The 22,620-nt window shown below is 34.5% G+C and overlaps 4 protein-coding genes and 1 long non-coding RNA gene across 6 annotated transcripts; 4 read left to right on the top strand and 1 right to left on the bottom strand.

The window, feature by feature from the left end:
- Positions 1-3,811: 3,811 nt before the first annotated feature.
- On the bottom strand, positions 3,812-5,982 carry LOC148906855 (TNF receptor-associated factor 5-like). Its single transcript, XM_089036430.1, has 5 exons — positions 5,906-5,982; positions 5,153-5,620; positions 4,527-4,707; positions 4,055-4,302; positions 3,812-3,971 (listed from the first exon to the last, which is right to left on the bottom strand). The coding sequence occupies exons 1-5, from the start codon at positions 5,980-5,982 to the stop codon at positions 3,812-3,814; spliced, it is 1,134 nt and encodes a 377-aa protein (XP_088892556.1).
- A 2,366-nt stretch (positions 5,983-8,348) lies between these two features.
- Positions 8,349-8,896, top strand: LOC148906854 (uncharacterized). Its single transcript, XM_089036429.1, has 2 exons — positions 8,349-8,620; positions 8,689-8,896. The coding sequence occupies exons 1-2, from the start codon at positions 8,349-8,351 to the stop codon at positions 8,894-8,896; spliced, it is 480 nt and encodes a 159-aa protein (XP_088892555.1).
- A 271-nt stretch (positions 8,897-9,167) lies between these two features.
- LOC148906853 (uncharacterized) lies at positions 9,168-9,944 on the top strand. The gene is made up of 4 exons (XR_016121091.1): positions 9,168-9,216; positions 9,325-9,372; positions 9,729-9,776; positions 9,901-9,944. It is a non-coding gene; the product is annotated as an uncharacterized LOC148906853 (long non-coding RNA).
- Positions 9,945-10,368: 424 nt separating this feature from the next.
- Positions 10,369-15,730, top strand: LOC148906852 (uncharacterized). 2 transcript variants are annotated; one of them, XM_089036930.1, is made up of 18 exons: positions 10,369-10,611; positions 10,723-10,791; positions 11,053-11,088; positions 11,188-11,229; positions 11,413-11,537; positions 11,954-12,039; positions 12,250-12,332; positions 12,472-12,567; positions 12,957-13,044; positions 13,363-13,546; positions 13,658-13,789; positions 13,889-14,020; positions 14,125-14,160; positions 14,277-14,331; positions 14,721-14,756; positions 14,887-14,922; positions 15,064-15,096; positions 15,192-15,730. In XM_089036930.1, the coding sequence occupies exons 5-18, from the start codon at positions 11,433-11,435 to the stop codon at positions 15,236-15,238; spliced, it is 1,149 nt and encodes a 382-aa protein (XP_088893056.1). In that variant the 5' UTR covers positions 10,369-10,611; positions 10,723-10,791; positions 11,053-11,088; positions 11,188-11,229; positions 11,413-11,432; the 3' UTR covers positions 15,239-15,730. The 2 variants fall into 2 exon arrangements, with proteins under 2 accessions (XP_088893056.1, XP_088893057.1); XM_089036931.1 differs by having other exon boundaries at positions 11,053-11,091.
- Positions 15,731-17,212: 1,482 nt separating this feature from the next.
- LOC116304081 (nuclear distribution protein nudE-like 1) lies at positions 17,213-22,521 on the top strand (the record flags this gene model as incomplete). The annotated part of the gene is given in 7 exon segments (XM_089037214.1): positions 17,213-17,551; positions 17,657-17,810; positions 18,029-18,177; positions 20,682-20,727; positions 21,069-21,159; positions 21,691-21,941; positions 22,421-22,521. Coding segments are annotated over 7 exon segments (899 nt in total), but the record flags the coding sequence as incomplete, so codon positions are not given.
- Between the last annotated feature and the right edge of the window lie 99 nt (positions 22,522-22,620).

Genomic DNA, 22,620 nt, shown 5'->3' with positions numbered 1-22,620 from the left:
TATGTATGCAGATGATACAGTGATATACACCTCTGGGGCTGACGCAAGTGTTGTAGAAGAAACTCTCCAGCAAGATTTGAAGAGATTGGAGAATTGGATGACAAGCAGCAGATTAATACTAAATCCAAGCAAGACCAAATTGATGCTTTTTGGTACAAGGCAAAGATTACAAGGAGCAGAACTTAGAATCCAGCTTCAAGGAAAGAACGTTGATAGAGTCTTAGAATTTAAGTATTTGGGAATCTATTTAGATGAAAGTTGAAATTGGAATGTACACGTTGATGCAATGTGCAAAAAGGTTACAAACGATTAGGTTTGCTTTCTCGCATAAGATCTTGTTTAACAGTAAAAGCGTCCAAATGTGTATATAATAGCTTGATATTGCCAATACTTCATTATACAGATACAGTTTGGGGGGAACTCTCAGCTGGAAAGAGCCAGCGCCTCCAAAAATTGCAAAATTGGACAGCTCGTATTATTATAAATAGGGAGAGTTCTCAGGAAGCTCTACAAATATTGGGATGGCCGGGTAGATTTAGCCAAGACAAGAAAAATGCATAAATGCATATTAGTATTTAAATGCCTTCATAGCCTAGTTCCTTCATATCTTAGTGATTTCCCTATAAGGAATAGTAGTTTCCATACATATAATACTAGAAGAAAAAATGACCTGCATAATTAATTTCCATGCAAAGTTTCGGGACAAAGTTATTGGCAAAGTTTCTTTCAAGGGAATTACCTATGTAATTCCATTGTTTTGCACTGCGCATTTTGCTGCGCATGTAGCTAAAGGCATGGAACTAACGAATCTTAGACATTTGTCTTTCGGAAACTAAAAAAGAAACATGTTCAAAGCTAATTTTCACTTTTTTCTCTTTTTTGAATAAAGAAATGCGATTTCTATCTGACTCGCCCCAGTCTCCACTCGGAAAGGTATAAGTTTTCGACGATTTTGAAATGCCTTTTCAAGATAAATCAAAAGTTTTGCAAAATTTCGATAATGGATTTAAAATTTTATTTATTTATTTGTTTTAGGACTATTTCATCATCTTTTCTCAAAACAATCCCACAATCACGTGACAAGCCTGCCTTAACAGCTGTTTCTTGCACTTCCATCCTTATGCCAATAATTGGTTATTACATTTACGATTGATTTTTACTACATTTATGGTGGGTATTCCATTTATGGTGGGTATTCCATTTATGGTGGGTATTCCATTTATGGTGGGTATTCCATTTATGGTGGGTATTCCATTTTAAGTCCAATCTGGGGATTTTAGAATTCCCCTTTTGATAATTATTGCATAGTCCTTTAGTTCCACTTTATATTTGATATTTTCAATGATTTTGATGGTTGTAAGAGAAAGCAGTTAATACCACAAAAAAGCATAATATATAGAGGTATATGAAATTTGTTCTTAATGTTTAAAAAAAATATCCTAAGCTAAGGTTAAGGTAAGAGATATGATTAGGGATTGGGCTTAGAGTAAAGGGGTAGGGTAAGGGCAAGCCGAAACTCTGAATTTTGTGACAGTTGAAGTAGGGGGCCGGGAGAGGGGGGGGGGGGGGGTGATTCTTGGTGATAACGGGTGGGATGCTAGTCGGAATTTTCCAAAATGACCCCTACAAGATGCCTGAATCTTAAACAGGTGGGAGTGACAGCATACGATTTCTACCCCTAAAAGATACCAGTTGTTATCAGAGTTGTTATTATTAAAGTATCATGGCCCGGTACCCCAAAATTGCTCATGAGTGTCGATTTTTACATTTTTACATTTTACAATTGAATATATAATAGTCTTCGATTTTCCCCATACAAAATTTCGACAGTTAATTTTGATAGCAAGTAATAAAGGAAATACGGTTTGTGTCAACAATGTCAGAAACATTTTAGCATTTCTCTCGCATTTTGCGTTCGGTACATTTTGAGTCCTATGTCAAAGGAAATTTGACCGATTTAACTGAAATTTTGGAGAAATCATATTGCATAGTTGTTCTTACAAAGAGTGTCTCCGATTTTTGATTTTTTGTTTTATTTCCTAAGTTATCGCGGACTTTGGCTTGTATACCAGTGACGTAGCATCGTCATAACTTTAAGAGCGTATAAAACAGCAAAGGGGCAATTAATCAAAAAACCGGAGACACACTTTTGACAAGTGATGTCTTGTGATCTCGTAAAGGCAATAAGCATTGGTTTCCCATCATTACCGGCTTTCATCGAACTCTGCTAATATGCCATAATGAAAATTTGAATAATTCGCCCTAACTTAAAATGATGAATATATTTTACAAAAGGGAAAAAAGGAATACTTTCTACATTTATTCAGCTTTCAGAAAATGTATCCTTTGTTGAGGTTTTGATTAAAAGGTTTTGCGCTATTAAGAGTTGAATGCACAATGGTCGCTACGGGTAACCGGCCTGATACCTTAAATAAAAATTATAACTTTTAGATTTTAATAGTTCCAAAGACGTGAACTTCAAACACGTAAAGTTGTCATCGCGCTATTGTTATGTAATATTTTATTATCTTAAAAATTACCATAAAAGATAACAGCTTATATTGAAATTTCCCAAAAATCTTTTAGACACCCTAAAAGATTCCAGATTCTCTATTCGTGTACTCATGAAAGATACGACGAGCATCTCCGCCCTTCAACATATGGGAGGGGTTTTCATGCACAAAAACGTGAATCAAGGATCCATGTCTGGTTTGGCAAGGTACAAGAAGCAAAAAGCTTTTCAAATGCTACATTGCCATTATTTTTTTACTGGTCAAAACAGTGAGAAGAAGCAAGAACTACCTCCCATGCATTTCCCATCCTATAAAGAGAGCAAACATTTTTGCTAAATGACAAGTTATCCCCTCTTCACGTGTCAAGAATTCTGTACCATAAGGCATCGTATAAAGACCACTTTTGTCTTGTTGCCCGCCTGCTAGGTGGATCCATAATTTTCATCAGGGAGGGGTGCTGCTTACATAGTCAATCCAGGATGTGAATGAAAGCTTAGGCCCGATTCATACGTCGCGCTTTTATGTGCCGAACCTAATATCCTATTTGGGTCGACACAATTATGTGATCGAAACCTTTCCTTTCTGAACTTGGGAAAAGCTTTTTTGGGGATCATAGTGTTGAGTTACTATTCCACTAGTCCTTCTGAAAAACGGAAAGAAATCGCTTTATACGATTTCGAGAAATATGATTTTCAGGATAGTTAGTTGATTCATACGTCGAGCCTTTCATGTGCCAAATAGATACTATTAGGTTCGGCACATGAAAGGCGCGACGTATGGATCGGGCCTTAGTTTTCTATTAGTTATAGAGTGACAAATACATATGATGTCGAGTTTCGTAATAATTTTAGTTAAGTATATCAATAATATATAGTAATAAGACTATTATGATTTTCTATTTGCTCTTGTGAAACACTTCAATGTATGGGATTAATCATGTTTGGCAACTGGATGACTCGAGAGGACGCTTTTATGATATGTACGTTCGCTAACATTTCACTAGCGGCGATATGATCAAATGGCCGAGAAAGGCTATTGTCTGTAATTTTTTTTCAGAAAAACAAAAACAAAAAGAACACTGGAACTGAAATGAAACGGAATGAATAAAACAATTTTTCAATCTAGCCTCCCCACCTATGATATCACTTCAATTAATAATTTCACGAGAATCATAATTTTTTCCCCACTTATTATCTGTTATAAAACATGCAAAAGATGCATATGTTTGTCTGTCTGTAGCCTAAAGAGCTCTCTAATGCCCCAGGAGCATCGCCAAACACAAATTGATATTTTCGATATTACATCAAGTAATAAAAGGTAACATAAACAGTTATTTCAATACAACCATTGTTAACATTTTGTAGTTCAACTAAATGCTCACAACAGTTCTCATTTTCCGTGAGCCTCACTAGTCCGTGTTCTTGACGGCATACCTTCGTCTCGGTCGTCAGTACAAAACTAGAAAAAAAAATAGAAATTTAAATATTTGAAAGAAAGAACAAAACAAAAAAATGAAAAACGTCTTCATCATGTGTATATACCTTGCTTTCACAAAGAGAGGGGATGTTCCTGCCTCTGCTCGTAACGATAGATAAAAATTGGACTGACGGTTTGACGGTGACCTTCTTAAAATGCATCGAAATCTGTATCTCTTATGGGTCATCACTGGACTGGTCAAACCCATATAGCCTTCGTTCGAGCATTTAGCTGCTGTAATATCATCGAATGCCGATATTAACCACTGAAAACTTAAAATGGTATCCTCTCTTTTTTCGACGACTCTTTGGTTCTGTGTAGATGTAACAAAAATAAAAAATAAAAATAACAATAATATGAGTGAAAATAAAACAAAAATAAAACAAACAATACTTCGCCAAACACTGAAAAACCTATGAGAGACACATGACGTGAAACCATCGCGAAACCATCTACAACATAATATCGTTAAAACTCAAATTATCACCAAGGGAAAATAATTAAAAATACAATAAAAAATACCATTTCACACATTACCTTCTGCCACATATCTTGTTTTAACATTTGAACTTCATCAGCAAGGAGTTTTTGATGCGTGATGGTGTATTCGTTTGCATGCTGTTCTTCTTCTTTTTGGGGCATCACTTTGAAACATCCCTTTACTTGGCATCTCACCATTCTGTTTTTACATTTCATGAGATGGAGGTGGAAATGAGACCTGAAAATTAATAGAAATGAAGCATAAATGGTAGATGCAAGTTCGGTCAGTTTCGCACCACTGTAGGTGGAAACCTGTATTTTTCTCCCGGTATCTAAAGGATCGTAAAGCCTTTTTGATTAACCTGCTGCACTATTTTTACAGTTTAGTGAATTATTGAAGTAAATTAAGAAAGTTATGTTTCCGGGATCGAAATTATCGGAACTGATCGTTCAACTCCCAATGCAATATCATACAAATTTCATAGAATAGGGGTTTTGGATGGCATGGCGTCTTATCTAGATTTTCAATCAGACAATTTTGGTTCCAACAAACAATATTACATACGATAGATATGGAATAGCCTACAGAGGAGGTTTAATTTTTATGTAACCTATTACATAAAGTATTTCAGTCAGCATTATTATTCTCCCCTCGTATTCCGTTTCCAATTCAGTTTTCATACCTGGGAATGAGCGCTCCACACTCATAGGGACAACCACGTGGCTTCTCATCACATTGCTGTTCATGCTCCTCCAAGTCCCTTCTACTTATCTCCTCCCTACAGAATTGACATTTTTCTTTCTTGCTTGGGCAAGACTTTGCATGTTCTTCCATAATAGATCGTATCCCACTAAACCCGCATCCGTCGTAGCATGTAACTTGATGGTAGGAGCAGCTGGTGATATGGTCTTGTTTTTGACGATTTTCTCCTTTCCAACTGCATCCTTCATTAGTACATTTGATTTGTATTTTATTCAATAGAATATTTAATGCTACATTGACATTGAGGCCTTCATCAGCGGTTCCAATTTCTTTCCTGCACGAAGGGCACTTTACCGGAGGCCGGCTTTTTTGGTACAGATTTTCTAGGCATGTCTTGCAGACTGTATGGCCGCAGGACAAGGAAACTGGTCTGTACATAAGGTCTTGGCTAGTTAAAAAATAAAAGAAAGTAAGATTGGAGTTCCTTAAATTTTATATTTAGTTGTCGAAAACATTGAATGTGGTTTAGTATCGTTTAAACTGAAATACATTTATGAGAAATATTCTTACAATAGTATTTTGTTGTCGTCGTCGTCGTTGTCACTTTTAAATACACAAAATAAACGGAACAATGTGGTCCTTAAAATGGTTTTCCATATTAAAAATAATTATTAACAAACAATATATAGTTAATAAAAAGCGCGTAAATGATATAGTGGTAAACGTAACCTACCATATAGGACAGAAATAGAAGTTTTCCGTATGTTGTCCATCAACAAGCTTGAATGGAAAAGCTCCCATTCCCGTCATTTTTATACATATAAGATAATAAAAACAGATCGCTTGCGAGTATCACAACGACAGCTTTCAGGAGTTAACAAGAAAGAAAATCAACACAAAGTCAACTGCGTCACTTATTTAGTCAATGTGTTGTCAATGGAAATGTTAACTTGAGTGAAATTCCTTTAGGTGTTTTAATATGACGACCACATTTCAAGAATCACACTGTGATTGATTGTTTCTTTTATTCTTTTATTTTAACTTAAATCATCTTCATTAGTAGTTTAACTTTGCCCTATTTCCGGTGTTGTATTTAAGCTAGTTTAAATTGTCCTAGTGAAAACACAGCCATTAGTCTATGTGTCACATGCGGACGATTTTTAATATACCTCGAACTTTACCAATATGTACGGTAGTATTTATCCGGAAGTAGCACAGGCTAGGGAAAAACCGTTAATACATATAGCACGTCTTACAAGCTATTTTGTTATTTTAGTTCCTGGCTTACTTAGTTCGTTAATGATTGTTTTCGAATTATGGTGGGCTAACATTTGACTTCTTGTGCTAATATGTAAGGGTATTTGTGTCTAATCCACTAGTCATCAAGTGGTGAATTTAAATGACCGCCTCAACGGGGTAATATCGTGTGTAGATATAATGAGGACGCGAAAATTTTAGCAAATAAATATATACAAAATAATATATTATACACGCACACACACAAAAAAAAAGGACAAACAGTGTAGGTTTTTTGTATATATGTGTGTGTATATATATATGTAGGTTTTTTTGTGTACATATAATATATATGCTTTTTAAAAGATTAACCGCTGTTTTAACGTAACATAGAGGAATTTCATAACTGTTTTATTGCTCGCCAAAGAGGTGTTTTGCCAATTATATGCCGAGTCACTTGACAAATATATATATAAGTTTTGTCAGTGCGGTTTACTTCAGCTGGCCTTAGATTGACAGCGGTGCGGAATAGTTTCCGGTTGCTTGTCCATGCTTAATTAGACACTACTTTTCATTGTGAAGATACTTCATAAGCTTGTTAGACTTTTCTCGAGTATTATACCATAGCAGCAACATCTTCTTCTCCTCGGTCGAATGCTCTTAACAGGTTGATGTAAAAATTAGTAATCTTAGCAGTTATTACAAAATTCTCACAAAAATCGAGATAATTGATTACCCTGCAGTTCGTCGAATACTTATTTTCACCCCAGAATTTGCTGAGGATAATGTCTAAATTATACGCGAAATAGAACATGTATGGAGTCAAGGGAATCATATCACAAACTGTGGTACGCTTTTCATTGGACAATAGTGTGCTTTACAAAATAATCACAAGCTTCCGTCGTGATACACCCGTGATAATTAACGGAATTTACATAACTTAAACAACAAACAAGCATTCATTAGAAATATCTTTAATTATCTACAGCTCCTTATGTTGAATACAATATCTTTTCCCAACAATTTTTTATTACAATTAAGTGTCACTCTGTACCTTGACAAAAGTGAAAAAAACAAAAAAAAAACAACACAATTTTATACCTTATATGACAACTTTCGATATCATTAACAAAAACGCCTTGGTCAGTCAAACGATTACACTTTTGAAGATTTCTTTTCGTACCTTTTTTAATGAAATCTTTCAGTCTTATTTGCAAATAGAATTCTCATTTGAAGGCTTTCTTAATAATGAATGAAATCTAGAATAAATACTTTAAGAGTGTCAAATATTTACGCTTATTTCAATAAAATTAGTCACCTAAAAAGCTATAAAGCTGAGGCCGACAAAGATTCATGTTACAAAGATTCATGTTACACGTTCAACCGCTTGACAGCTGTTCATGGACTTTTTTTATTGTTGTTGTTTTTTGTTTTTTTTTTGCTGTAATTTTTATTTATTTATAAATAATGGTCCGCCGTCCGCCGTCCGCCGTCCGCCGTCCGCCGTCCGCCGTCCGCCGTCCGCCGTCCGCCGTCCGCCGTCCGCTTCCACATTATACGGCTGCACCCGTGTAGTATCTATTGCCCAAATGATAAAAAAAATTGTGAAAATGTAAATAACATGGATAGCACTGGCGGAAACCTATACGTAAAGATATCAAAGAAAGGCTAAAATAATGCTGTCACAAGACGCTCAATCAGGCAGGTATACTATAGGTATAAGAGGAACTACGATATAAAATAAATATTGCGAGTAATTATACTGAGCATATCGCGAAGCCGCAATTGGATCACAATGGCTGGTGGGTGATGCAAATTTATGACACCTACAAAATTTCCGATCTCAATATCCTTATTAAAACAAAGGGGCTTTCATTTATTGATCCGCGAGCGATTTGATATGTATATCTTGTCGGGGACATCGTCATTCCTATTAGGTCATGGAGGAGAACATGTCAAGCTCTTCGTCGGACGAAGGAAACGAGTCTATGACTTTTCTAAACCCGCGGACCAATGCAGGCAGGATGATTTTCAAAGAGTTTGTGTTTTTAAAAAAGTTGGAATCGTGTATCCCTAGGGGAGGAGACTGGACGGAACTGCAGTATGAAGGAAGGGTTAGAACCATCGGCGTATTACCTGGATACACGGCACAACAACTACAAAGCCAGTTAGAACAGAACATCCCTTTGCTGCGTAACGTCGATCTTAGCAGGTATGTAAGGATTGCTTCCAATCTAATTCAATTCTTTCTTTAATTTATTTGCTTATTTTTTTTTGTAGGATAAAGTTGTACCGATCAACGAGTAGAGGCAATGTCATGGAAAAAATGGCAGTTGGTTTGCCAAGAGGCGCCGACCTGATAAGGTTATTCAGAGGCACTAGGTCGAAGAAGGTTTTTCTCTACCAAAGTCGCCGCCATGCAAGAAGAAGAAGAAATGGTACCGATAATGTTGTTGTGACTGTTTTAACGATCAAATTCAGTTTGTAAGTTAATTCTCCTTGTTTTGCAGATGGTCAACGTCAGTCGCATTCTGGCTCGCGTTCGCGATCACGTTCCCGTTCGCGGTCCCCCTCTCCGCGTCGCACCATGGACATTTCTCATGATGGTAAACTAGCCTTTTGTTTCATCAATATGTATATATCCTTCTCTATGATTAGTTCCATTAATATCTTACCGAGTACCGTATGAATGTTGGTTCCTAAATGTTAAAGAATCTCTGTTTGTGCTTTGGATGATTTTTTAAATTGTTTTTCATTTAGATGATAACGATGAAGAGGATCCACCACCCATGCTAGGAAGACGAGAAGGTACTGAAGAAGAATTTCCAAAATGATGATGATCATATAAAGACGAGAAGATGAGATTATTTTCTCGCGATGACAAACTTACACTTTGTTTTATTGTTTTTCATTTAGTTGAGAACGACGATCCTCCATCTACTATGCTAGTAGAACGACGAGAAGGTAAGATTATTTTCTTATGATGGTAAATTAAACTTTTGTTTCCTCAACATGTATATATCTTTCTTTAAAAGAAGATATAACCAGCTAAAAAACTAGTGTGAGATGCGTCGGTGTTTTTAAGGATGCAGTAAGAGCTCCTCTTTTACTCCGACGAAGGACTAGCGTCCGAAACGTCAGTAAGTTTTTTCATCTTTTCACGCGGGTGTATTAATTACCTTTCGGTCATTACTGTATCCTTCTCTGTGTTAAGTTTCATTAATATGTTACTCGTACCGTGTTGGTTCCTAAATATTAACGAAACTAAGTCAGGTTTGTGCTTGTATTGATGAATCTTGAAATTATTGTTTTCCATTTAGTTGAGAACGATGAGGACGACCCCCCACTCTCTATGGCAATACGAGAAGGTAAGATGATTTCCCAAAAAGATTATGCAACATGACATTCCGTTCTACAACTATAAAACAAATTTAAACACTACCCTATTTATGAACTATTTGAACAATTCATTGTTTTTTTTTCGATCAGCAGAAAACGAGAACGTTTACGACGACGACGATTCCCCAATCATGTATGATGGAAATACAAGACGAGAAAGTAAGTTTATTCGTTTTGATTATGGATTGGCCTGTGTCACATCTGGAATTTAATGCAAGACGTGACGCAGGCTACAACTCATTCAGACCGGCAGAGAGAGACAGTCACAGTCACACAAAAAGGGAAGAGTTGAATTAAAAAAAAAACACTAAACGGCCTCAAATCGCGTTGAAACTTCGCCAGAAGACTGAACAAAGTAAAAGCAACAACTGCAGCAAGTTTTTAGGCAAAATTGTGAGTTAAACATTTTATTGTCATGACTTTATCATAACTCCCATACATTTCCTTATAAACCATACAAAGGAACCTTGCTTGGGCTGCCTGTGAGACAGTTTGATGGGATATGGACCGGGAACGAAGTCATAAATTGGTGTTTAGAGTGCATGCGCGCGCGCGAATGCAGTCATTTGGACCAAGGGCTCGTTTTTAATTTCCAGCTTTTTCCTTGTTTGCGACAAAACTCAGACTTTTGTGCTTTTAAAACCAATATATTTTAAGGTCCTTTGATTAATATACTGTTTGATTTTTAATGATTTCATTTTTTTGTTTGTTTGTTTGTTTCTATCTCCACAGATCCACAAGTAGAAAGGCCGAACGGGACGTATATAACGGAAGTCGAAGGATCTATAGAAACCCAGCAATCAGGTAAAAAGAAAATCCTTATTATATAAGTATATGTAGCATTATTGCTAAGTAATTGGATAGACTTTACTTGGTAGTAGACATATATATATTTTTTATTTTGACGTTTATCAGTTCCTCAAGTACCAATAGTGGTTTCCGAAGAAGAAGAAGGACAAGAAGAGCTTTCGGAAGTATTGGAAGGTAACTGTGTCATATATCATCATTCGATGTTATTCATTGCTAAATCAATCTACCATTGTACTAATGCTCACAAAATTACCAAGCAATCAATAGTTAAAAGATATGACAACTCTTTTTTTGGTCAAATTCATCCCTCCCTCCCTCCTTCCCTCCCTTTAATTAAATTAAATGAATTAAATAAATGATAATTTATATGATCACATTAACTCCAGAACAGTCAGAGTCCATATTTAATCTGTTCATATTCTTTCACGTTTATAGTGGTTGAGGATATTGATGTAACAAATTATGCAGAAGGTAGTAGTAAATACTCCCCTATAGTATCTGTTTATTTTTTAATAATAGTGTCAAGTCAGTTTTATTCACAATAGCCTTCTTGTGATTATTCATTTTAAGCTGGCGAGATTAAAGAAAATCTGAACCTGGACTGTGTTAAAGGTATTGCCAGTAATGATTACCATTATTAGTTTCATCCACGAAGCTAACAACATGAATAATTATAAAGAAATAGTGAAAGGGTAAATTACTTCATACTCTACGTGGCTATGGAACTCGTATCATTAGTATTCTAGTCTGATATATCCTCATAGTTGTACGATTCTATTTCATCTCTAATTTTAGATGCTTGTGATCAGGGTGACATGTCATTGTCACTGATGTGTGAGGATGAGATGAAGAAGGCCATACACAGTATGGGAATAGAAGGATGTAGAATGCCACTATTTGTCCCCATATCATTTGATGAGGTGAGACGTTGATATGATGTTGCCTGTTTAAAGTACACAATGTAAACAAGGGGTCTGAATGGATAAATGGCAAAGGCATTTGTCCATTGCCTTTTTTATCTGCTTGTAACTATTGAAATAAGAAAAAAATATTTTCAGTTACCAAAAAAATGCTAGATTGGCTATTACTACCAATAACTTGAAATCTTGTTGGTGTTTGATGTACATGATGGACCTGGGATGATGATTGCATCACATGTCATTTTTATAGTATTTAAATTCAATTCAATTCATAACCTTCATACGAGCTGAATGAATCATGAACATTAGACAAAGTTAACAACGTGGTCTTCTTTGATGTCCTTGGGGTCTGCCAGCTTAAAGTTGGACATTTTACCTTTTGTTGATTTAATTTATATTATTCATTTAATTTACAGCTATGCCTACAAATGATGTACTTAGTCAAAGGATCTGTTGTTGTCATCCTTTCTCCTTCTGAACGTTCAAGGGAGGCTACAATAAGGTAAAGGTTGTAACTACTTTATTTTTAAGATTTTAAGGTTTTATCGCAAAAAAGGTTATGTCCATAGTGAGCTTTACTACATTATGTGTTATACGTGCATTTGCTGTGTATCAGGGAATCCTGGTACTGTATTACTTTGAGAAAGAAATACCAAACTTGAAATTATTTCTTGTCTCTAACATGAATATGTTTATGTATCACTGTTTACAGTTCTTTAATGAAAATTGCACAGACCAGCAGCAGCAAATTTTTGTTCTGGATAAGGGACGCAAGTGCAAAAGATGGAAGAGAAGGTTGAAAATAAATTTAGCTATTGATCATAAAAAAATTGTCGCATAATTATTCACATACATTTTCTTAAAAAACAATTTCATAAAACATATTTTCTATAAAATTGGTGATTGATATTGTTATAACATTTTATTTTCTTAGTGCGAAAAAAATATGGTTCAGGAAGAAAGGAAGATGAGATACATCTTTTTGGGCCAGCGATTGGCATGTCACCCAACCATATTTGTTACTATTCAGGTAAGAACATTTTAAAAGGAAGTATTGGTATTAAAGCTGATGCAGATGGATGATTCAATTTCTAATGGTCAAAGAAGAATCAGACAAAAAAGCCATAACCGTGTAATCATTATAGTGCAGGCAGCAACGCAGGAAAATGACACCACTGGCAATTAATGTTCTAATCATTGAGTTACAATGTTATCCCATTTAATACAACTTGTCAGTGCATAGAGAATAAGATTCTTTGTTTGTTCTCTGCTCTATGTGCTGTGTGAATGACACATGGTCTGAATTGTAACGCAATAAGTTGGGTCCATCAAATTCAGTACAATTGTAAACTTGAAATTTATTTGCTACATTTACTACATTTTATAACATTCCTTTAATTTATTTATTTTTTAATGCAGGTGCATCATTACGACGTTGGTGTGACCGAAACATGGAAGATAAAGTGAAAATAATTGAGGGGCTGTGTGTTTTGGTTAATAGAGAGAGGTAAGCCAGTTCCAAGTTTATTACGTTGTACAAACTCCAAATTAACTAATCATATGTAAAACCTCAATTTATTTAGTATCTTATGCTATACAATGATGACACATTTTACTAGATCACTATAGGAGCTGAGATTTGATATGGCTAAAGCAAAACTGTTGCGCTAGTTTTCTAATAGTTGTCAGTCGTTTTCCAATGCAAAATCAAACAATGAATACAAAAACATTTTACAATCAAACATGTTTTTGTTTGGGTAGGTGATCAATTGTAGATAAAATTTACAGTACTTGATACATAATATTCAATTTTTTTAATTTACAGAAGACAGTTAATGCAGGTGAGAGAAGAAAAAGAAAGACAAGATGAGGAGTATCGAGAAATGAAAAGGCAAGAAGAAGAAGAAATGAAGAAGAAATTAATGGAAGCAGAAGAAACAAAAAAGAGGAAAGAAAAAGAGGAACAAGAAAAGCAACAGGAGAAAGAAAGAAAAGAAAAAGAAGAAAAAGTATAGCTGAATACATGATTCATTATATCAATCAAGAAACATTTGGAAACTTGTTTGAATGACTGTATCAAATATCAGAAAATATTTAATATATTTTACTTATATTATTAGATACGCCAATCAAGACGTCGCAGAGTTGGACCAGAGCCCACGGGAGTAGATCAGAAGGACATGGTGACAGCAGTGGTTGTTACTCCTTTTGGGAGGTTAAAAAGGAAGTTTAAAAAGGGGGTTTATTTTCAGGTACTACAATGAATACAAAGAAAATTATTTGGTAAAGCAACTTACACTGTACTATAACATAATGCTTTATTGATTGGATTTTTTAAATTATTATTTCAGGAAGTTTATGATTGGATTGCAACTCATGAGCAGTGTTCAATTTTTTTTTCATTGTCAACATTTGACAACAATATTATCCTATTGGATAAGATTCAGAATGAGAGCCAGGGCCTCTTGTATTACAAGGAGTTGGTAAATATGAAAGAAAGTCATTTTAATTTGCTGCAGATTGCAGACAGCGGATTGTGTATTTAGTAACATTCGGTAATATCATGCAATATTTTTGCAATTTTCAGAGTAAAGAAGAAGCAGAAAAAATTTTTAGAAGCGAGGTAAGACAAAGCAAGGAATAGTATTTATTTGAAAACAAAATCTATTTGCAAATGTCAGGAAAATGTATACAAGTTTACAGTGTTGATAGTTTAAATAAAAATCTAAATGGTTTCAGGTTTCTTTTTTTGGAAGCTATGAATACGTAGATGACTTGGACAACACTGTGAACAGTAAGTGACATAAATTATTAGTATTATCCATTAATTGGGATCTTCATCTGCAAACTTCCAATTTGTTGACAATCAAATAAGAATTTGTGAATGAGAAGAGAACAATAAATAAATAATAAATACAAGGCAAGTTTTTGAACGTAGACCAATAAAACTTTCCTAACTTTCGGAATTTTGGGATATTTTGATCATTGCCATTTGATTAATAACAAACAAGATAATAAAATGCTAGTTTCCTCTGACAATTGAAACTTGGCATATCCAGTACTGCAACAAGAATGGTTATTAATTAATTACTAAATTAATTGAAGTACTGGTTTCTAAGTACCCCCTCCCATGAATTTGGTATATACATTTGATTTAATTTTTCCCCCTTCTGCTATGTGCAGATGATGTGCCACAACATGAAGAGGTTGGTGTAGTGGGTAAGTGCAACATTTTTATGAATGTACCAGGATTTTGAGTATGTAGGATGGTTCTGGTGGTAGGGGCAAAAGGACTTCTAGAGGTGGTTAATTTGATTTTCTTTTGTTTTTTCCCTTCTGTTATGCACAGATAATGTGCCACAACATGAAGTTGGAGGCGTAGTGGGTAAGTGAAACATGTTTATGGATGTCACAGGACTTTGAGTAGGAGAGTTCTGTCTGGTGGTAGGGGAAAAAGGACTACTATAAGTGATTAATTCCTTTTTTTTCCCCTTTCTTTTCTTTTTTCTTTTTTTGCTATGCACAGATGATGTGCCACAGCATGAAGGTGGCGTAGTGGGTAAGTGCAGCATGTTTATGAATGACCTGTTCTCAAAACATATGATTATCTAAAATTATGAATTGGTTATATCCCTATGCCTTTACTATTTACAGAAAAGAAAAAGAAGAAGAAGAAAAGAAGAAAAACAAAGAAAAACTAGAATAGAGTTGACATAATTAGAATATAGTTGACAATGAAATTATGAAGACGCCTTTCATTCACTTTTATTTTATTTAGTAAATTTCGATAGTAGAGTGCACGCACTAAAGCCGTGAAACATTTGGAATACTAATAATAAGCCTGAAGCGAGATGACGTTTTACCCCCGTCTCTAGACCATAATAGTTTTTGAAATTCTTTCATATTAAATTTTTTGACTCCTTAGAGAATACAAGAACAATAGTCATAATTAAAGAACAAAAGCAGTGTGAAAAGTATTATGGTCTATAGACGGGGGTAAAACGTCATCTCGCTTCAGGCTTATTAGTAATTCATACAGACTCCTTTGGTTCCTATTTTTTTATGTCTGAAACTGTAGTTAAAAATAAAAAAATGGAAATTATCAATTTTTGTTTAATATCTGAAGCGTCATGTAATATTTATAAAAGTGATATGTAACAAAATATGAAAAATAAAAGAGAGTTACATATAAATATGGATAGTCTGACTCGTGTTTGTCTGAATCGTGTATAAATGTAAAGAAAGAAAACGGAATTATAAAATGCATCTTATATATATGTATAAAGGAATTTGAGTTTTTCTTGGTTTCGTTTATGATTTTCATTCTTTTTCTTTCAAGCTTCATTTGCTAATTGTTTTTAGACCTAGTTGAATGTATTCCAGCTAGATGATTTAATTTCTTTATCTGCATAAAGTGATATACATATAGTCCGAACATCATAGACTCGGGTAATCGAAACAGTTGCGGTTTACAAAGCATTCGAGAGAGCAACTATTTATGAAAAAATTATAAAAAACATCAAAGACAGCTTGGAATGGGTACGGCACGCGCTTCATATGTCATACCAAACTTTCGCTGATGCATCTACGACGCTCGATCATTCGAACGACGCACGTTCACCCTACACGACGCTCGTTCACTCAACATCGTCCGGACCGGACATGAGCCATACGGATACGACGCTCGTTCAATGAATCGTACACGATTTGATAAACGAGCGTCGTATCCGTATGGACGTGCGTCGTTTACCAGAAACAATGAATGATCCATCATCATCTTCGAATTCTTGGGATTTCAAATTCATATCAAATGGCCATTGCGTGTTCAGTCATCGAGTCGTGTTACGATCATCCGTGACTTCAGTCGAATCACTGCTCACCATCGATTCCTTATCAGTCGTGTACAGAATCGTTTGGTTAAGATTTAGAGACTGATACAAGACAAATATACTAAAATTAAAATATATATCAAAGATATACTGTCCTAAATACACATTCAAAGTACTTCTTTTGACTATTGCTGACTTCACGTGACATGTCACTTCTCTTCATATCCGGATGAGCACAATCACACCGTAATGATTCATTATGTCATAAGTGTCTGACTTCAGGAGGAAGCTGACCAATCTTGCTGTAACCACTTTTCCGTATTTAAAAACCGGATTTTCTAACAAAGTTGATAAAAAATTAATGATTTTGACATCATATTCTAAGAAAAACAGTCAGTGAAGAGTAAACGAAAGAATGGGATTCGGCACATTTTAAGGAAAAGTGTTCAAATGAAGGTCTTTTTAACTGATTACGAAGTTTTTGATGACCGACCTCGGCTTTTTTTGAAAACCTCGGCTACTCATGTCGTAATAAAAAAGACATAATTAATAGACAAATATTACTTTGAAATATTTCCATTAGCAAATGCCACAATCAAAATGATCTGCCCAATTCGTTTCGCATTTCTAGGAGTGGAACACTTATACATTGTGCTCAAGGCACGGCGAGATGGTGAACGTTTTGTTTTTTTTTAAACTCGTCTGAACGAAACTTAGGGAATATTTTTATCAAAACCATTACAAAACGCTTTTGTATTAATGTCAAGTCCATAAATGCCCTAAAAATGTTACATGATACTCCGTATATAATATTTTATAATATTTAATAGACGGGTCTAGAAAAGCCCAGTCGATGATCCTACCCAGGATGCACCGAGGTCAGGTCCCGCATGACGTCATAAGGGACGGTTTACATTTTGATGCGTCGGCTTTGGACTTTACGCTGTTTCGAAACTACGACTGTATCGATGGGAAAAACCGGTGTTTTCGATACTAAATTTGTCAGTTAACGGAAATAGAAAGATTTATTCGGCAAGTGGTTGAATGAACGACTGTGTTGGGCTTCATAGTCGACCATATGCGACAATTGGGAATGAGTAATGCGAGCGACAAGGACTTGGAGTTCGCTGATCCTAAAGAAGAGGCTGCCTACTGGAAAAGGCTTTCTCAGGAATATGAACAAAAGTACGTGTTAAATACATTTACAGCCTGTCTTCATGCCCAAGTATTATTGTACAACAAAGTGTCTTGACGATGGCTAAATTTGGGGTGTTTTGTTGGGTTGTTTAGGTGGTTAGAAGCGAGAGAAGAACTCGATGAATTTCAGGAAGGCAGTAGAGAACTTGAAGCAGAGCTCGAAGCACAATTAGAGCAGGCTGAGGCTCGACAACGAGAATTATTAGCTGCAAAAGCTCGATTAGAAGCTGAAAATGAAAGTATGAAGGTAATTCAATCATATCCTTGTACTTCTAGGTATCCTGAGAAAAGATTTAAGCAATGTTTACGACGCCTTTTCTGTTGTATTACATATTTATGAAAGCCAGTCGTTGACATTTTTCATTTTAGGTCAAAGATTTTGCTTTCCTCTGTTATTTTACTTCGACTAAACCGGCGTTATCTTTTCCGTTAAAAAATAAGTCTCCTTGCTTGATATTATTACAGGAAAAACTGGAAGCTGGCCAGAATGAGGCTTATTTAACAGTGACTGCTTTACAAGACGAGACTGCACAACTGAGAGCAGTGAAAGAAGAACTACAGAAATATGTTCGCGAGCTCGAGCAAGCAAATGACGATCTAGAACGAGCAAAAAGGTAAGAAAAAAATACCCAAGGCACTCCTTAAAATTCCCAATATCCCACAAATTATAAATCTGTTTTTGTTTAAATTAGAAAGTGATTTTTAAGAGGATAAAAAACCATTAATTGTTTTTTCTCGGCTTTATTTATAAGACGTGTCTAGTAATGGCGGACGATTTGTTATTGTAAAAATTAAAAATATTTTTCTTGTAGGATTGATTGACCGTTTTCATTGATACTGATCGTTATATATAGGAAAATATTAAATTTAGATTTGCGTCATATAATACTTTTTTGAAATAGTTAAAGTAGGTGTTGGTGAAGAAAGAAATAATCCAATCCTGTGGTAAAATTACGATATAATTTATATAATTATGTACCAAGAATAACGGGTAAAACTGTCAACTATTAGAATAATATTCCCGTACCTTAGTTATGACTCAATACCTTTAAAATAGTTATTCCAAGCACTGTTACTTTCAGACACGCTGTTTATAATTCAATTTTGCTAAAAAAAAATAAAAACATGCGTCCTCTTGGGAATGTTTTATTGACCATTTAAATTTGGCTAACGAGATCATCTGTTTACGTTACTAGAGTTAAGCATTTTTCAAATCTCTAGCTTTCCTGAGATTAAGGATTTTTTTGTTATAGTTACTTCCTTTCTCTTGTACGACCACCATGGGAACTTTCTCTCTAAGAGAAGATTAATGCTATTTTTCTGATTTCCAATGATATTCACACTTTACATTTGCTTAGATTATTTGTATAATTATGTTTGTCCAAAGCATTTTTGGTTGGACGTTAACCAACAACATAATGGAAAAATTCTTTTGAAAACATTTGAAAAAAGCAGTTATCTGTCAAAATAAAGAACTTTGCATGGTTGGTTGGTTAGCCATTGTCGTAATTAATCCCTCCATTAAGTTTGGAATGTCGTCAAATCTTCTGCTTTGTGAACACTCTAGTTCCATTTTTCAAATTAAAGCCATGGTCTATGGTCAAGGAGATTTGGAACAACACTTGCTCAGAATGGTGACTTATATTTACAGCAATAGATATAACAAAAAGAGGAATCCTAAGTGATAAATGGCTTATCTCTAGCTTGTGCTACCAGTTATGAATAAAAGCTGTCAAATGGTCGATTTATGGTAGTTGTTATGTACATAAAAAGATAAAGGAGTGTTCATAAAGCAGTAAAAATCTTTACAAAGATAAGAAAGATTCATTGGGTACAATGAAGTACCAAATTAGGCTATTGCATTTAATTTGAGTTTTTGTGTCAATGTGTATTTTTATTACCTCAACCAGAAGCTATAATTATGCACCAAAAACTGCACAAAAATCTCTTTAAGTATTAAGACTTTTGATGCCAAATTAGAACATTTTTAATGCTGACAGTCTGTAGTTTTGTTGTTGGATTATATTATTGATTGAATTGCTGTAGATATAAACAAAATTCTCTTCTAGCTTGTGTTCATATTAATCCAAAATGTATTTTAAAACTTTCTCTCTTGATGTTGAAATATTACATCAAAAAGCTTAGATCAAATTGAACACGAGACATAGTTTTCATTTACGAATATATATTTTATCAACGGTTGTTATTGTGGCTATTGTAGCACCTGTATATCATGGTTTCTTACCAGCCAGCTATATTGTTGGCACAGTAAGCACCAACAGGTACTCTATAGTATGTCGTTGAATGCCTCTTAATTCAATGGAATCTTGTGATCCAAGTGAACGTGCTGCCAACAGGTGGATCTATTTTACCATTGTTCATCCACAAAATATATTTTCAACAGGCTGCTTTATTTTTCTCTCTTGCATAAATTTTCTTGGCAAAGAATTATTAATTATAACTTTATTTTTATTTTTCAAAATATTCAAAATAATCTTTAGATTTCCTAAAGTCAGTATCTTGTTTCACAAGATAGGTCACTGCACCCTTTAAAAATGTATAACATTTATTTTAGTCACTTAAAACAGGCTTTGCTAACTTTCATCTTTTGTTAAAGTTGTTTCTTTTTTCTTGTATTATGTATAGATTTAATAGCTCTTGAAACTTTTGAAAATAAAAATGAAGCTTGATGCATACTTGAAAGACTTTGTCTGATGCTCATTTCTATTGCTAACAGATATATTAGGTGTTAAATAAGTATCTGATATAAAAATTTGTTGCTAGCTGTAATTTGTTATGAGGGTGAACAAATTCTAGTAATTTAAAGTGATAATTAATTCCATCTCAAAATATACATCTGCCATTTATTGATTTTATCTTTTACCTTGTAGTTGTGAAATAACTGTTTTTTATAGTTTTAGCACACATGTGTAAAATCAATTCCCTATTTCTTCCTTCACTGGTGGTAGATAACAACCAAAACATTAAAAAACTAGTGTGGGTGAAATCATGTTTGAAACCATCAATGTATGTAGGGTAGCCATGCTATTGGTTATTACATTTTTATTCTTTCAATATGCCACTGAGTTTATCATAATGTATGCTACACTGTTTTCAGGGCAACTGTTTGTTCGTTAGAAGATTTCGAGCATCGACTCAATCAAGTAAGTAATCATACACTAATATAATTAGTGCATGCTATCTGTACATTTGCATACTTCAAAATGAAATCAATTTTTAAAATGGAAAATTTGAGAAAAAGAAGCCTTGTTATTTATTGTTTTTAGAGCTCACATGAATTTTATTATTACTCATTCAAATTGGTAATAGTAAAACAATATTTTGAACCAAAAATAAGAGACTGGTCTTGAATCATAAGCATAAGCTTTTCTTATCCCAATCTACTCAATGGTTTTTAACATTACAGGATACACTTCAAGCAGGTGTTGATTCATTAACGGTAATTATGCCATCCTAATAGAATGAAAAACCTTTACTTTAACAGGCAATAGAAAGAAATGCAATATTGGAAAATGAACTAGATGAAAAAGAGACTTTACAAGAAACTGTACAAAGACTAAAAGATGAAGCTAGAGGTACGTTGGTATGGCACTGAGCCGTTGAGCATCATGTTGTTTCTATAGCAACATCCATGTGACAACAAAATCATAAATCTTTGGCAGGTCTATTGTTAGATTTATTGCTATCATTAGGGAATGGAAAATTATGCTCACCAAGGAACCAACCAGAGCACATGATTTTAACAGATGTAGTGCGTGCCATATAATAAAATAAAATAAATACATAGTGCATTTTCTTGAATTCATGTGATAATAATAATTGTCCCTAATCCATATTTATGATAAAACATTGGCCATCCATTTAAGGGGAAAAATAATTAAAAAACTCAATGATTAAATCAATTAGTTCCTTGTTGATTGCTGTTACATTCATAATAGTTTGCTTTATCAACCATTAATTCAATAAATATGTTCCGAGCTTTCGGCCTACTTGGCCATCCTCAGGGAAATGAAAAACGTTCGGGGCAACTCGGACAAAAGTATCTAAAATATTTAAGACAAATTTGACAAGGACCGAAAATAACTATAATAACTAATTTTCCACAGATCTAAGACAAGAACTACATGTGCGACAATTAGAAAAGAAAAAACCAGAAGATTTTGGTAAAGAAAATAAAGAACCAGACAAAAATATTACACCAATTAAGAAAGAAGCTGCTATAGAAACAACTACAAATTTGGCCACGCACAATATTGGTACCTCCCCTCTTCATACCGCATATGGAAGTTCACCCCTAACTCCATCTGCAAGGATATCTGCACTCAATATTGTTGGAGATTTATTAAGAAAAGTTGGGGTGAGTATACAGTGTTTATGCTGTTCTGGACTGGCAATGGATTATGAGGGGTGAGCAGTGACAGATTAAACAGGGATAGGTGGGGTAGATGCTAAAAAACATCATATAGCGTCCTCTTTAGATTTTGCCTTACATTAAGTGGAGAAGGGGGGGGCTTGTTTATGTGAGATGGTAAATGTGTATCTCCAGACACCTTGCCTCCTTTCCTCTAACTTAGAAGCAGCCCAACCTGCTTTTAATATTAAATAAATCTTATTTATTATAATAATGAAAAAATTAAAATATAGATGGAAATTAAGATGAATGGTTGAATGAATATAAGGTTTACATTTTTTATTTAAAAAAATTTTTTTTTTCTTTTTTTTTTTTTACATGAACATATCTGATAGCAGTAGAGGTCATACCTCATTATATTCATGTCATAATGCATGGTAACCAAACTATTTGCTTGACCTTTGTTTCTGGTGTTGTTGTTTCAGGCATTGGAATCTAAGCTTGCCTCATGTAGAAACTTTGTTAAAGAACAACCACATGGGGTGAGAGGGTCAACGGGATCCAACAGCCCAGCTGATTCGCCAAGGTTAGTCTGAGTAAGTTAAGTACTATGCATGTGTACCTAAAAAATTCCTCATAGATTTCTATTGACTGTCATTTCATTACACATATATAGACATCTTCA

Source organism: Actinia tenebrosa, unplaced genomic scaffold, assembly GCF_029948245.1.
Source record: "Actinia tenebrosa isolate PJP-AT-01 unplaced genomic scaffold, QUT_ActTen_1.0 PGA_scaffold4__44_contigs__length_22323623, whole genome shotgun sequence".
Classification (NCBI taxonomy): Eukaryota; Metazoa; Cnidaria; class Anthozoa; order Actiniaria; family Actiniidae; genus Actinia; species Actinia tenebrosa.
The sequence above is the reverse complement of the archived record's forward strand: the minus strand, read 5'-3'. Positions and strand labels throughout refer to the sequence as shown.